Source organism: Ascaphus truei, chromosome 2 (genome assembly GCF_040206685.1).
Source record: "Ascaphus truei isolate aAscTru1 chromosome 2, aAscTru1.hap1, whole genome shotgun sequence".
Lineage (NCBI taxonomy): Eukaryota > Metazoa > Chordata > Amphibia > Anura > Ascaphidae > Ascaphus > Ascaphus truei.
The window spans coordinates 414,595,607-414,609,556 of NC_134484.1; the positions used below are offsets into that span (position 1 = coordinate 414,595,607).

The 13,950-nt window shown below is 40.6% G+C and overlaps 1 protein-coding gene across 1 annotated transcript in view; it reads left to right on the forward strand.

The window, feature by feature from the left end:
* MALRD1 (MAM and LDL receptor class A domain containing 1) overlaps positions 1–13,950 on the forward strand; it is a 662,703-nt gene that overhangs the window by 357,395 nt on the left and 291,358 nt on the right. The window contains exon 24 of the mRNA XM_075588643.1: positions 15–309. Coding sequence (XP_075444758.1) covers positions 15–309 — 295 coding nt within the window. The remainder of the gene's footprint in view (positions 1–14; positions 310–13,950) is intronic.

Sequence of the window (13,950 nt, forward strand, 5' to 3'; positions counted from 1 at the left end):
ATTCTTCCTTGCAGCTCATATTTTACTTCCACATGTTTGGTGAAAGCATTGGATCACTCGCCATATATCAAGTAACAGTAAGCAATCAGGAAATAGTGCTGCTAAACCTTACAGGAGACCAGGGCAATTTTTGGCAGAGAAAGGAAATAACTCTTCAGCATGTGGATGAAGATTTCCAAGTCACCTTTGAAGGAAAAATTGGAAAAGACCAAAGAGGAGATATTGCCTTGGATGACTTAATGTTCACTAATGAGTGTGTGCCGTCATATACTTTGGTCCTTGACACTCCCTCACAACTTGCTCCAGAAGGTAGAGTTGTAAGAGTACAATATTTTACATGTATATTTGAAGAATAACAAACTGTTGAGATTTAGCTATATTCACTTGGAAAAATAAGGTGATATTAGTCATGCTTTACTCCCATTAAAAGGCTAACATTAACTTTGACTCCAGATATGTAAATCTAAATTATATTCATCCCAGCTTCACTATAGTTAACACAGCAAAATAATGCTATTTTATTTGTCACGTGCAAGTTTGGTGTTATGAACAAGTTTGCACAGTTTCAGTAGAGGCATTGTTCTTGGAAAATGCAGTTAAGCTCTTGTGCGGGAAACACAAATTAGCAATAATTAATATGCAGTGTAAAGCAATTATCCCAACTTTAGAAAAATTCAGGATAATGTAACCTTTTGCTTGCCCATTTGACATACCTAGTATGCACAGGGACTGGACCTTTTCAGGAGAACCATTGCAGTGGGCTGCGTCATCCAATTGCTGCTACTCTGAATAGCAGTGATAAGATGACGTAGAAAAGTAAGAATTGTTTTTCCATAAGCTGGTTCTTATTACCACTGTACGCCACTGGCGCTCTTTAAAATTAAAGGTGAGATACATGCCCACAGCAAGAGGGCCTATTAGAGCAGATCTGAGCCGTCTGAACTCCGCTATAGAAGTGATCAGATGGCTCAAGACCGTAAAGGGACACGTTGTTCCAGCATGCTCACACAGCCACACGGTACATCATGGGAATGCTATAATGTATTAGTATAATGTATTAGTGCACACCCACACACACAATATCCCATGGGTTATCTGATCGCTGTCATGGCCAATCACCATTGTCAGATCCTTGCCTCTGTTGGTCCATGTGTAGAGCCTCCTATTACTTCCTGGTAATCCTCAGCAGTGCGGAACAAACTTGACACACTCGTGGCCAGACATATTAATGATACACATCATGGAAATTCCTCCAATCTCACATTCATAGGCATAGCTCATATACCCTGGGGCCCACGCAAGGGCAACTGGGATACCGGGCTACGTCATCGAGAATGCCGATGGATCTATCACCTCAACACACTGGCACCACACGGATTGAATGAGGGTTTTATTTTCTCCTCATTCCTCACATAGGGCTAGAGGGATCCAGGTATATAGATCTATTACTATCAGCTTAGAAGGAGTTGTATTGACTTTTTAGGCGGCTCTGCCTAGTGTAGCTCATTCCTACATTTTTTATCCTGGTCCCCCCTGCCTGTTGTGTATCATCTGTATGCCCTCTGTGACCATCTGTAGGATGTCTCTACCACCATGTACTTGTACTTTTACTCTACCATCTTTGCCCAGTCCGCATTCATACTGCTTTTCCACATGCATGTCTGATGTGATGTTATATATACATGGGCACTCATTTGCCTTTATTTGGAGAGATTTTACCTCCATATGTTTTGAGCTCCACTGTTATGTGGTTACATGGGTTATATTCCGTCCCCTTTCAATCCCCTCCTCCTCCCTCCCGATTCCTTTCCGTTATGTGAGGGTTATGTGTGTACCTGCAATGCCTCTTTAATACTATTAGGCATACGTCATCCGCCCCTCCCCTCCAGGGAGTGTTTATAAGATTACACGGAGCTGCGGCTGCCTATACTATCTTATGCAGGAAATTTATATCAGGTCGTATATCACCATACTGGGCCCTCCTTAGGCCATACTCTTTGGGGTTTTTTACGTGTGCGCTATCTATGGTCTGCTATTGGTTATGATTGTACAGAGGCGACACGTGAGGCGACACGTTTTATTTGAACTCGGCTAGTTCCGCAAGCCGGGAGATGTCCCAGCTTGCTAGCCGAATCCCCTTGGCGTGCCGCGCGTCACCGATGCGCGGTCACGCTTCATCGGGTGCCTGCGCCCCCTGCGCGCGTGCCCAGGGCTCCCCGAGGGAGCCCTGGTGTCCTGCGATGTGGGGGACGGCGGTGGGGGGTTCCGGGGGACCCGGCGGACCCGGAGAGGGGAGGGGGAAGCCCCGATCGGAGGGCCGCTCCTCCGAGGCTTCAGCGCGCGCCCGGGACACCACGGCGCGCGCCCGGTTACTGTCGCGGCCGAGACCAGGTAAATGCTCAAATAAACTTGGCCGCGACAGTATGTGATTTTACACTCTATGCATTAGTCCTGACCAAGCTGCTCTAGAGATCTCATAGAGCCAAGCTACAGATATCACTGATTATCCTACGTAGGAGATTACATGCTGTACATCTGACCATATTGTGGTTGCATTGAGCCCCCTTATACCTTACCCTGCGCTGTCCATTATTACAGCATTATTTTGGTTTACCATACCTGTGCATGAGATGGTGCAGCCTGTATATAGCTTTATATAGCTTCTGATATGTCACTAGCTATATCTTTTGAACACACTTTGTTCATGTTTGCACCGTGACTAAACACATTTGGGGATTTTATCTATGCACTGTTGTGCATTTTTATAGTGTCTCGTCGTTTTTATAGCATACTATTAAAGTTTTTGTTATTTTTATTTGAGTGTGACCTTTTGGCGGTGTATCCTATGCAAGGATTAGGCAATTATCTAGCCAGCTACTAGTTGACAATATACGATATTTGTCACCTACCCAGAGTGCAACTATAGGGGGCTATTTATAATCCTAGTTGATTATTTGTGTGTAACTAATCCTCAGCAGTGCCTGCGACTACAATACAGGAGTTCCATGGTTTGCATAGAGTTTCACAGAGTCCCACAGCAAAAGGGTATCAATAAATAAGCTACTTAGGAATGCGTAACAGATAGCAAACCTCACCTTACATGTTTCGTGAGAGACGCCTCACTTCCTCAAGGGTGTACTAACAAATGAAGGTAGCCCCCACCTTTAAGTAGGGGCATCGATCTAGTTACATCACACTCAATCAGAATATATTGACTCCTTCACTGTTTGGTCTATGCCTGATACATATCACCTACATGAAGCATAGAGATCCTTAATAGATATATAGAAGCATCCTATCCATTGACTAAACAGCCAGTAAAGAGCTAACAGCAATTATCGTTAGATAAATGATGCAACTCAAATATATAATCACTACGAGATAATATATATATATACTGTATCAACAATGCTAAGAACAGCAGTGAATTATCAGACATAATCCCGTTCTTCAAACTGTTACATGAACACAAATTTCAGAAATATATCATTGCATAAGATCAATAAAAAATATAATTGACTCCTCTTAAAAGATTAAAAAATATATTTCTAGAAGAGTGACGAACATCTTAAGTCCCATCACTAGAGAAAACTATCAAAAATGGATACAAAATAGGATGTAATTAACTTTCGTGAACTGATCACTTCCCTGTGGAGACAATGTTTTTAGCTGGTGTATCCAGAAGGTTTCCCTTCTGGATATCTCAATAATTCCATTCCCTCCTCTCCAATTTGGTTTAGGGCATTCTATCCCCATGATTTTTAATCCCATGGGATTCTGCCCATGAACCAATCTGAAATGTTTTGAGACACTATGGGACTGTAATCCTTTTTTGATGTTATTAATATGTTCCCAAGTCTCCGTTTCAGAGGTCTGCAGGTTCTGCCAACATACTAGTATGTTTGTGATGGTGCTCCAAAAGTGCTGGGACTATATAGAAGGAAGGGAGTGTTAGCTGGGTAGTAACAATTTTTACTTTGGTACTGTGCCTTTAAATGGGCATAAGGTACCCTGAAGGTAGGAGTGGGTTGCCAAAGACAGCCCCCTCTTTCCTCATTAGGTAGCCCCAGGTATAGTACTCACTGTAGTATTCTTTCTTTTTCTTCCCCAGTCTCCCCTCCAGAGCGTGCAGCTGTATTAGAGTGTAGATCCAAAGCCAGGGTGTGCAGCGCACAGCAAATAAGGAGGAGCAGGTCTTGCAGAAAAATAGTCCTTTATTTGTAATTCATGGTGTGGGACAACAGCAAACCTTCAACGCGTTTCGTTCAAGGAACTTTATCAAGAAGTGCTGTTTATGTTAAAAACAACAATTTATATACAGCTGATTGCCCCATTTTTGCGCCAAATCGTGACGTCATAGGTTATGTCTAAACCAATAAAAATCGCTATTCTCGCGCATGCGCGCGGCGCCAGCATCTCTATGGTAAACTCTATGATATTACAAGACCCCCGCGCATGCGCGCGACGCCAGAGTACCAAGGATCAAATTGATGCTGTCATGGGTTGTGTATAAACCAATAGAAATCGCTATTCTCGCGCATGCGCGCGGCGCCAGCATCTCTATGGTAAACTCTATGATTTATACACAGCTGACGGCAGCAGTATGATCCCTGGTACTCTGGCGGCACGCGCATGCGCGGGGGTCCTGCAAAATCATAGAGTTTACCAAAGAGATGCTGGCGCCGCGCGCATGCGCGAGAATAGCGATTTCTATTGGTTTATACACAACCCATGACAGCATCAATTTGATCCTTGGTACTCTGGCGTCGCGCGCATGCGCGGGGGTCTTGTAATATCATAGAGTTTACCATAGAGATGCTGGCGCCGCGCGCATGCGCGAGAATAGCGATTTTTATTGGTTTAGACATAACCTATGACGTCACGATTTGGCGCGAAAATGGGGCAATCAGCTGTATATAAATTGTTGTTTTTAACATAAACAGCACTTCTTGATAAAGTTCCTTGAACGAAACGCGTTGAAGGTTTGCTGTTGTCCCACACCATGAATTACAAATAAAGGACTATTTTTCTGCAAGACCTGCTCCTCCTTATTTGCTGTGCGCTGCACACCCTGGCTTTGGATCTGCCAACATACTGGAGTCCACACTGGCACTCCAGTAAGTACAGTACATGGGTGCTGCTGCAATTTATAAAAGAGTTGACTTCATATTCCATGTTGGTTATTTTCTAAATGAATCTACTGCTGCTAATAGTGAGTTTACACGCACAGCAATTTGTGCATGTAGAGTAGCCCTTACACCCACTCTGCCAAGTAGATTCTGATAGCCAGATGGTGCCAGTGGCAACTTTTTTCAGGCAGCTCGGTGCCAAAGATTGCTTTAAATTTCTCGCTTTCCTAAAAATTATTTGTGTATGAGTAGGGAGAATTGTTTTTAACTTCTCATCCCTAAGGAGAATTATCCAATGCTTCCTTATAATTCTTTTAATATCTGGGGCCATTGAATTGTAATCTGTAATAAAAGGGACATTCATCATTAGCACTGGCTAAACTTCTTCTCTTAGTTACAATAAGATCTTCCCTACAATTAGATCTTCCCTATTTACTGCCTCTGCCTTTTTGAGGGCTGTCTCAATGTTACTTTTTTTATACTTTCTATTAAACAATATCTCGCTCAGCTCATCTACCTGTGCTTTATATGTCTGATTTTGAGAGCAGTTGCGTTTTACACGCAAAAACTGCCCTTGCGGTATATTCTGGATCCATTTCGGATCATGGTGGCTTGTTGCTTAGAGATAATTGTTTGCATCAACATCTTTCTGAAATGTCTTAGTGTGGATATGTTTGTCCTCAGTATAAATTGTAAGGTCCAAAAAATTGACCGACAGCCTATCACTTACTGTTGTGCACCTCAAATTGAGGGTGTTTGTATTAATGTACTCAATGAAATTATTCAAATTCTGCTCTGTGCCATCCTAAATAAAAAACACATTGTCTATGAAACTGTTATGGCTCAAGGGATTCCTTCCCCTTCTTTCTCTCCCTCTGTCCCTTCCCTTACCAGTCTCCCTGCGCTTACCCACTCCTGTCCCGCTCCTTCTACCTCTCATGCTGCCCCGTTGCCTCAGCGCATGCCCGGCAAGTCTCCCGCACCCGCGAGGTCTCCGAGTCCCTGCGGCAATGCTCCCCGTTCCCAGACCCTCTCAATGCCCGCTGCCATTCCTTTACCTCCGGTGGCGATCCCCTCCGTTCCTCCGCTTCCCTCCACTGGTGTTCCCGCAGCGCTCCACCAGTCTCGTGACGCAGCCTGTGCGTGCGCACTATCAGTTTACAGAGGGCACGTGCACACGCTCCTCTTCTAAGGCCGTCACACTCCTTACTCCTCCTCCCATTCCCTGGAAGCTATCTCTCTGTCTGACCCCTCTGTCTCCTCCTCTTCTCTCCCTGACCTATCCCTGTTGTCTCCCACTTCTCGCTCTGCTCCTCCCCTCTCTCCCATTGGTGTGTCTCCCTTTATAATCCCTGTCTGTCCTCTCTATCATCGCTCTGCATAGTTCCTGTTATCCCTATGTGTGCAGTCCTATGCTTGCTCCCTCTGTGTTCCTGCTTTGTACCTGTTCCTGTGTTACTTTGGATTTCCCTGGCTTTGACCCCTGCTCGTCCTGGACTACCCTGCTCTCTGTAACCCTTGACCCTTGCTACAAACTCTACTTTGCTGACCTCTGGAATCCTTGGACCTGGCTTATGAACTTCGACTACTCTGCTCTCTGTACCGCTGGACTTTGGCGCACGGACAACAACCATTCATATGTTTAACCCTACAAGACGTTGCAAGTATCCTAACCACTTTTCCAACAGGCCCAGCAACGCTATACCACACTCTGGGCTCGCTCCCATTGCTGTGGGTGTGTGGTGTAATACCATTCCCACCTCAGTACTGGGGTCTTGCTAGGTCTGCGGGCATACAGGCGTGACAGAAACGACAGCAGGCTCTCACCGAATAGGTTGCTAGACAGTTTATAATAATCTTCCCCCATACCCATGAAAATATTTGCATAACTCAGTGCAAACCTGGTGCCCATTGCCGTTCCACAGACTTGCAGGAAATTGCTTCCTTCAAAACAAAAATAATGATGCTCTAATATGTATAGAATAGAGTCCAGAAGGAAGGAAACACGATCCTTTGATCAGGATTTCTCGAGTACTTTCTTCTCAGTCCCTCTACCCAATTGATGGTCAATAATTGTGTAGAGAGACGTTACGTCGGATGTTCCCCAGATATAATTTGGTTGCCACTGTATATCCTTAAGAATCTCAAGAACATGCGTCGTGTCTCTAAGGTATGAAGGCAGTTTACAAACATATTTTTGTAGGAAATGATGTATGCATTGTGATAGATATAAAGTCAGGGACCTAATCCCTAAGACTATTGGTCTCCCCGGGGGGTGGGTTACGCTTTTATGCACTTTGGGTATAAAGTAAAAAAAATGGGATAATTGGATCCTTTGAGTCCAAGAATCCATACTCTTTATCCGTAAGAGTTTTACTCTCCAATCTCCCCTTCAGCAGCACCCTCAATTCTAACAAAAAAATCTGCAGTAGGATTCTTTCTCAGTTTGCGGTGTGCTTTCGTCATCTACAGTAATAGCCTTTCGGCTTCAGTTATATAATAAGACTGATCCATGATTACAATCCCTTCTCCCTTATTTGCGGCTTTAATCAAAATATTATTATTAGCCTCAAGGTTTTTAATGCAATCTCTTTCTTCTTTTGACAAATATTTTTTTCTACTTGAAAAATTAGCTGCAGTAGATTCCAGATCCTCAACCACCATTTTAAAGAAAATGTCAATAAAATTCCCCTTACAGAAACTAGGGTAAAAAGTTGAGGGTGTTCTGAATGGTGAGTGACAGGTTTGTACACTCTGCTCATTTGATTCATTCCCTAACTGTGTTACAGAGGGGGGGATTGTGGACAACCTGAGTCTCTTGCATTTAAGCCTATGATTTTAGAGCCGGGTCCAGGATACGGTAAGGAGCAGGTAGTTAGGGAGAGTTTATTTGAAGACACTGCCTATTAATTGTAGTTTGATAGCTCTCCTTTTTCTCATACTTCTTGGATTCATGTAGACACAACCAATTTTAGTCCTCTTGATTATTGTAACCTGTGTTTGACTGATAACCTTTATAAAGACCTGTGGACCATGACAATACATATGCCGTGCAGCTTGTAAACTTCCTGGCCATACAAGAGAACATTCTTTGGATCCCACATGGATAGCTGAACGTAATAAATCCTGGGGTCTTATGTTGACAACAAGCATATGGATGGCCTTGATTTATCTCTCATGGGCAGCAAAGAGTGTTCACCTCATCTGCGGCCTCATCACACACATCGCCCCTCTGAGCCGCTAGAACTTTGTGGTCAGACAGAATTATTATTTGTGTGGTTGCAGTTTAGTGCGTATCTGGCAGGTGGCGCACTGAATATCTTTGCCTATGATACTCAGAATGCTACTTTGGTGCAGGTCCGTGTCTAAAGCAGGTGTCTACGTTGTAGCTAAAAAGAATAAATTGGTCTTTGTCTAATGACCTTGTACAATATGTATATACAGATGCAGCGGCCATTATATCACGCGTTGTATATTTCGGAATACCCATGTCATGGCACGTCATGACCGCGTGTTGACTCATTTTTATCGAGTGCAAAAATGGCATTTTAGTGTTCTGGTTTATAAACACCTGCAAATTGCCACAGTACTGTACTGTGCTGATTACAATTCATTCATTTCTGCCACGGAAACGCGAAGCATTGCACCTGAAGAAATCATGATCCGTGAAATTCAAACAAAGCAACCGCGTGATTGCGTGGAGTACAGCAGCGCACACGAAAATGGCTCAGTGATTTGTTTGAATAACGGCCGCTGCATCTGTACAGTATCTGCAGTAGTGTTGCAATTTCACGTTTTAATAAAAAAAATAGTATGGATTTACGGAATGTGTGTCATACATTAACTTCTGTCCTCTATGACATGTTTGTAAATGCTATGCACATTGACTCCTTGTAATACATGGTTTTTGATGCCTTTCACTCGTGCAGAGTAAATCAGCCCTCCCCTCTTCCCCTCTCTCCATCATCTATTAGATTACATTTTCAATAGAGTGACATACATAGCTTTTGCGTTGCATACACACAAACTACACAAGCCCTGAGGTCTTTATTGTAGCAAGTGACTTGGTGTCAAATAAAAAATAAAATAAATTATCATAGTGGGCACATAGAGAAATACTATATAAATAATAGAAGAGATAAACATTATTTACACACTTTTATAGTAGGGAAATTCCCTGAAAAAAATTGTGGCTACCACAAAGCATTGCAAATGCTAAGCACATTGACTCCTTGTAATACAGTACATGCGTTTTGGCTGTTTTTATTTATTTATTTTAATCGTAGTGGGCACACAGTGATATACTGAATACATTATTATGCTATTATTTTACATATGTGTGTGGGTGTTCAACATAACCACTTGACAGCATAAACCTGAGGGTCTTACCTTTTTTTTTTTTTTTTGCTCCCTTGAACAATAAACATGGGGAATAGTTAAAAATGTTGTTTTCTTTAACATAACTGTTTGTCGCCCTTTTCAAGCTACTGTACCTGGGGAAAAGAATAAAGGGAATTATAAAACTGTTTAAACTGCTTGTCATAAGCTGCCCAGGACTTGGAAACTCTTTTTCACCCTTGTAGCTGGGCAAAGAATAAAGGGAATTATAAAAACTCCTGCTGCAAGATACACACAACATACAACTGATATACTGTTTAAAAAAAATAATATAATCTCTATTTAAATCATTATATCTATATAATGATAATATATATATATATATATATATATATATATATATATATATATATATATATATATATATATATATAATTAGTTCCACAGTTTACCAAAACTTGAAAAAATACACAATAATAAAGCTGATATGCCTGATGGAAGCTAAAGTATGCACAATAGTAGGTGCAATAATATTTCAACATGATTGTCTCGCCTTTTGTTAGGGAACCCAAAAACTAGACAAAGGGTATTATTAAGTTGTTATACTATCCCCTGGTATTACTGCTCTGCAGGAATGACTCATTGGTTGCTAAAAGATTATCTCCAAATTGTTGACAAACCATTAGCGGCTGATAGTCCTGCTTACTTTGCCTGCTGCAAAGGAAACCTGAATCTGGAAGAGTAAAAAAATAAGTTCAGTGATAAAGGCTATAATTTTTTATACTCAAATATACTCACATTCCTATCGCTATACCCACATATTCTAAAACAACACACTATTTATATGATGTATATCATTATTGCATGTTTGGACATTCTAGTAGGTTCGATAACGAACTCATCAAGCATTTTGAGCACTTGAGAACGAGTTGGAATAGATAGCTATTCAGAAAGATTCAATAACTTGCCAAACTGGCTCAAGAAGTGCTTCAGACAAACCACGCGGGAGCTGAAAAAATGCTCTAACTCACATTTTTTAGATATCAAGCAAGTCAGGTTGCTTTGAGAATTGCAATATGATTGGTGGTGTGTCATTTAAGGCCTGTGCCGTCTCATTTGAGTCCAAGAAGACATCGGCTCAACATCTCTGGGCCCCTTGGATTATACAGAAAAGAAAGAAGAAAGAAAAAAAAGAAGGAAAGAACTTCAATCAATAGAGGACCATGGACTTCTGCACATCGATTGATGAGGAGCATTGCATCGTCGGTCAAGAGCTGGTGCCAAAGTAGGATTCGGAGGACGAAGACGGCAATGGTAAGAATCACATTGATTGGCTTTTATTTCATTGCATATTTTTTTTTAAGTTGCCCATTGACTGCCAATGTGTTTATCTATGCCCCATTTCTGGGTATAGATAAGCACTTTTTTTGGCAAATGCTTATTTTTATTTTATTGTTATGTATTGTATTTTTGGTTGTGTTTTTTTTTTTTTAGCTGGCCCATTCATTGCCATTATTGTAATCATGTTTATATTTTGGGCATGGTTTTACCACAGTAATAATCAATGTGTTTATTGGCAAGTGTACTATTATTAGTACTATTGTACTATTTATTGTGTATTTGTTTTCTTTTACAAACGAATGGGCAAATGTGCTATTAGCCATTTTTGGCTACCAGTGCCTTTGCCCATTTGTATGTGTGGCGATGGTGGTGGTGGGGGTAGTGGCCCCGGGGAGTGAGGTATCAGGGGGTTAACCCTTTAATTACAATAGTGATTACTAACCATTAAGGTATTTAAGGGGTTAGTGGCCGTTCGTTTTTTTAATTAAATGTTGCTCCACATAGAGGACGAGGAGGAAGACGAGGATGGCCTTCATCTTGGCAGGGATAAGTAGAACTTTAATTTACTTTATGCTGACTGGATAATGTTTTAATTTAATGGTCAAACAAGCAATTATCCAGATCTGGATAATAGGAATTTTCACATTATTGTACTGTATGTGTTTGCGGCATGGGGGGGGGGGGGTTGGGGGTAGAGGGGTTGAGCTAATATTGAATTAAGAAGATTGTATGTTTGGAAGAAGAGCGAAGAAATTTGTGTGCTTGTATTTTTCAAAAGTAATTTACTGTTATCTAATTAAAATGTTTAATATTTCACCTTAAGTTTTTAGCAGAAGAAGTGGTGGGTTACATTTCAATACCATTACATACCATATCATATCTTACCAAAAAAAAAGGGAATAAGGGACGAGTTACATTGCATTTAGATTTTGAAGATTTTGAAGCCACATTAGCACCTACTATCACGCGCAGTATTGCAACCAATGTTAAAACTCCATTGTCCCAGCTGTGACACATTCACGTGCCACCCACAAGCATCTAAAAAAGTGCTCTGGGGGGCGGTGCTCCTCCAGCAATGACAAATGTGGCAATAAATCATGGGCCATCTGTAATGTAGTAAATTAAAAAAAACAGCATGAATGGGCTGACCACACTGTTTATTAACCAACTTTTCCCCACTGTGATGAGTAGGAACAGGTATTAAACATTGCTACGGTTTTTAACATAACATCACTGCTTTGCCTAAGTAACATCATGGCCATGATAGACTACATGAGCTAATACCACCAATTGACCACTTGTCCACCAAGTTTTCTAATATCTACAGTACACCGCTACTTATCATACAGAATCTGTGTAGATAAATCCTTAGTGTTTTACAAGGGCAGAGTTATATTTAGGCAGTGCATTCCCAAGAAGAGGGAACACGGAGTATAAGTGTACAAGTTTTATGATAGTTCAGCTGGTCATTCTAGGAAAGGATAGACAAATAGACCTCCCTCAATGCCCCTATGTCTTACCTAAGAATTACTGCAGTAATTATAGCTACGGTACCCCTGGATCTGTGTTATAATGTCAGATGGCACAATGTGAGATCAAAGTAAATTCTGAAAACATAGTTTAAACATTTTGGGAAGCACTGTGCCATTATGGTGCTACCACATATGAGTGTCTTAGTCAATGTACAACTCTATCCTAAAATGACCCAATCAGCTGCTTTGGCTGATATAGAATAAGTCCTTTAGTAATATTTTTGTTTTTGCACTGTCTTGCTAATTTGCAGCCTTTTTGCCCACCAAAAAAAGAATGCAAACCTATACATATATGGTATAAGTAAACTCAAAAGACCTATGTCAATAATATTTAGTATTCATTTTCTTTAATACAATGAGCTTTTATAAGACATTGTGATGCAAAACCTACACATTGACATATATTAATTAGATTGTAAGCTCTTCGGAGCAGGGACACTTCCTAAATCTTACTTTTATGTCTGAAGCACTTCTACCCTTTGTGTTATTTATATCATTTATTATTTATATGATTGTCATGTATTATGGCTGTGAAGCGCTATGCACATTAATGGCGCTATATAAATAAAGACATACATACATACAGTTGTGTGAAAAAGAAAGACAACTCTCTTTGAATTCTATGGTTTTACCTATCAGGACATAATAACAATCATCTGTTCCTTAGCAGGTCTTAAAATTAGGTAAATACAACCTCAGATGAACAACAACACATGACATATTACACCATGTCATGATTTATTTAACAAAAACATATATACATATACTGTATTTGGGGAAAATATGAAGACCACTCATCAAATATTCCTGTCTAAACATTTTTATGGGGAAGACAAAAGTCGTGTATGAATTCCTTGGGTTGTGTACTTTCAGAAAATAATTTTTTTTTTAGGGTATTTTTATGGTAAAGAGCCGTTTTATCTTGCCAATGATGGGATGTGTCTTTTGCATCTGAAAAGTTTGGAAAAAATTTGGATGTGAACAATCCTTCTAATTATGGACATTAGTGAGTAAACCTATTCTCATCATTTATCGATTTACTCAGGGGACAAAGTGCAATATGATTTAGGATTCACTTTAATGAAATGATTAAACGTCTTATAGGTCTCTTGACAATATTAGACAAAATAAGTAGATATTTTTATATTTAAGACATTAATGCACAAAATAACACGTTTAATAATGCATGTATTATCCTCCTTACATATTATTTTCAATTACTGTACTGTTAAATTATGCGCTGTTGCAGTGCAGTAACAAGGGTAATAATTGCTTCAATGTCTGTACATTTTAGAACATTCATTTTGGCATTGGGGGCTTTCATTCTTTCACCATTTTTACTCTGGCAAAATAATTCTATGCCTAAAATGCTGAAAACCTTCACTTTTGAGATCCTACTGTACTCATGTCATTTTTTCTCTCTATAATATTAAAAATAGAAGAATGAAGAAACACTAGCACACATATTTAAGCAATATTTGAATCCCCCATTAAACTTCAGGTAAAGCAGTGTTAGGCTGCGGCCAGGCAAGGAACAGGCGCGCTGGCGCTCGTGGACTGCGCCCTGCTCGGCCAGGTGATTCGTTGGGCGAACCGCTGACGTGACGCGC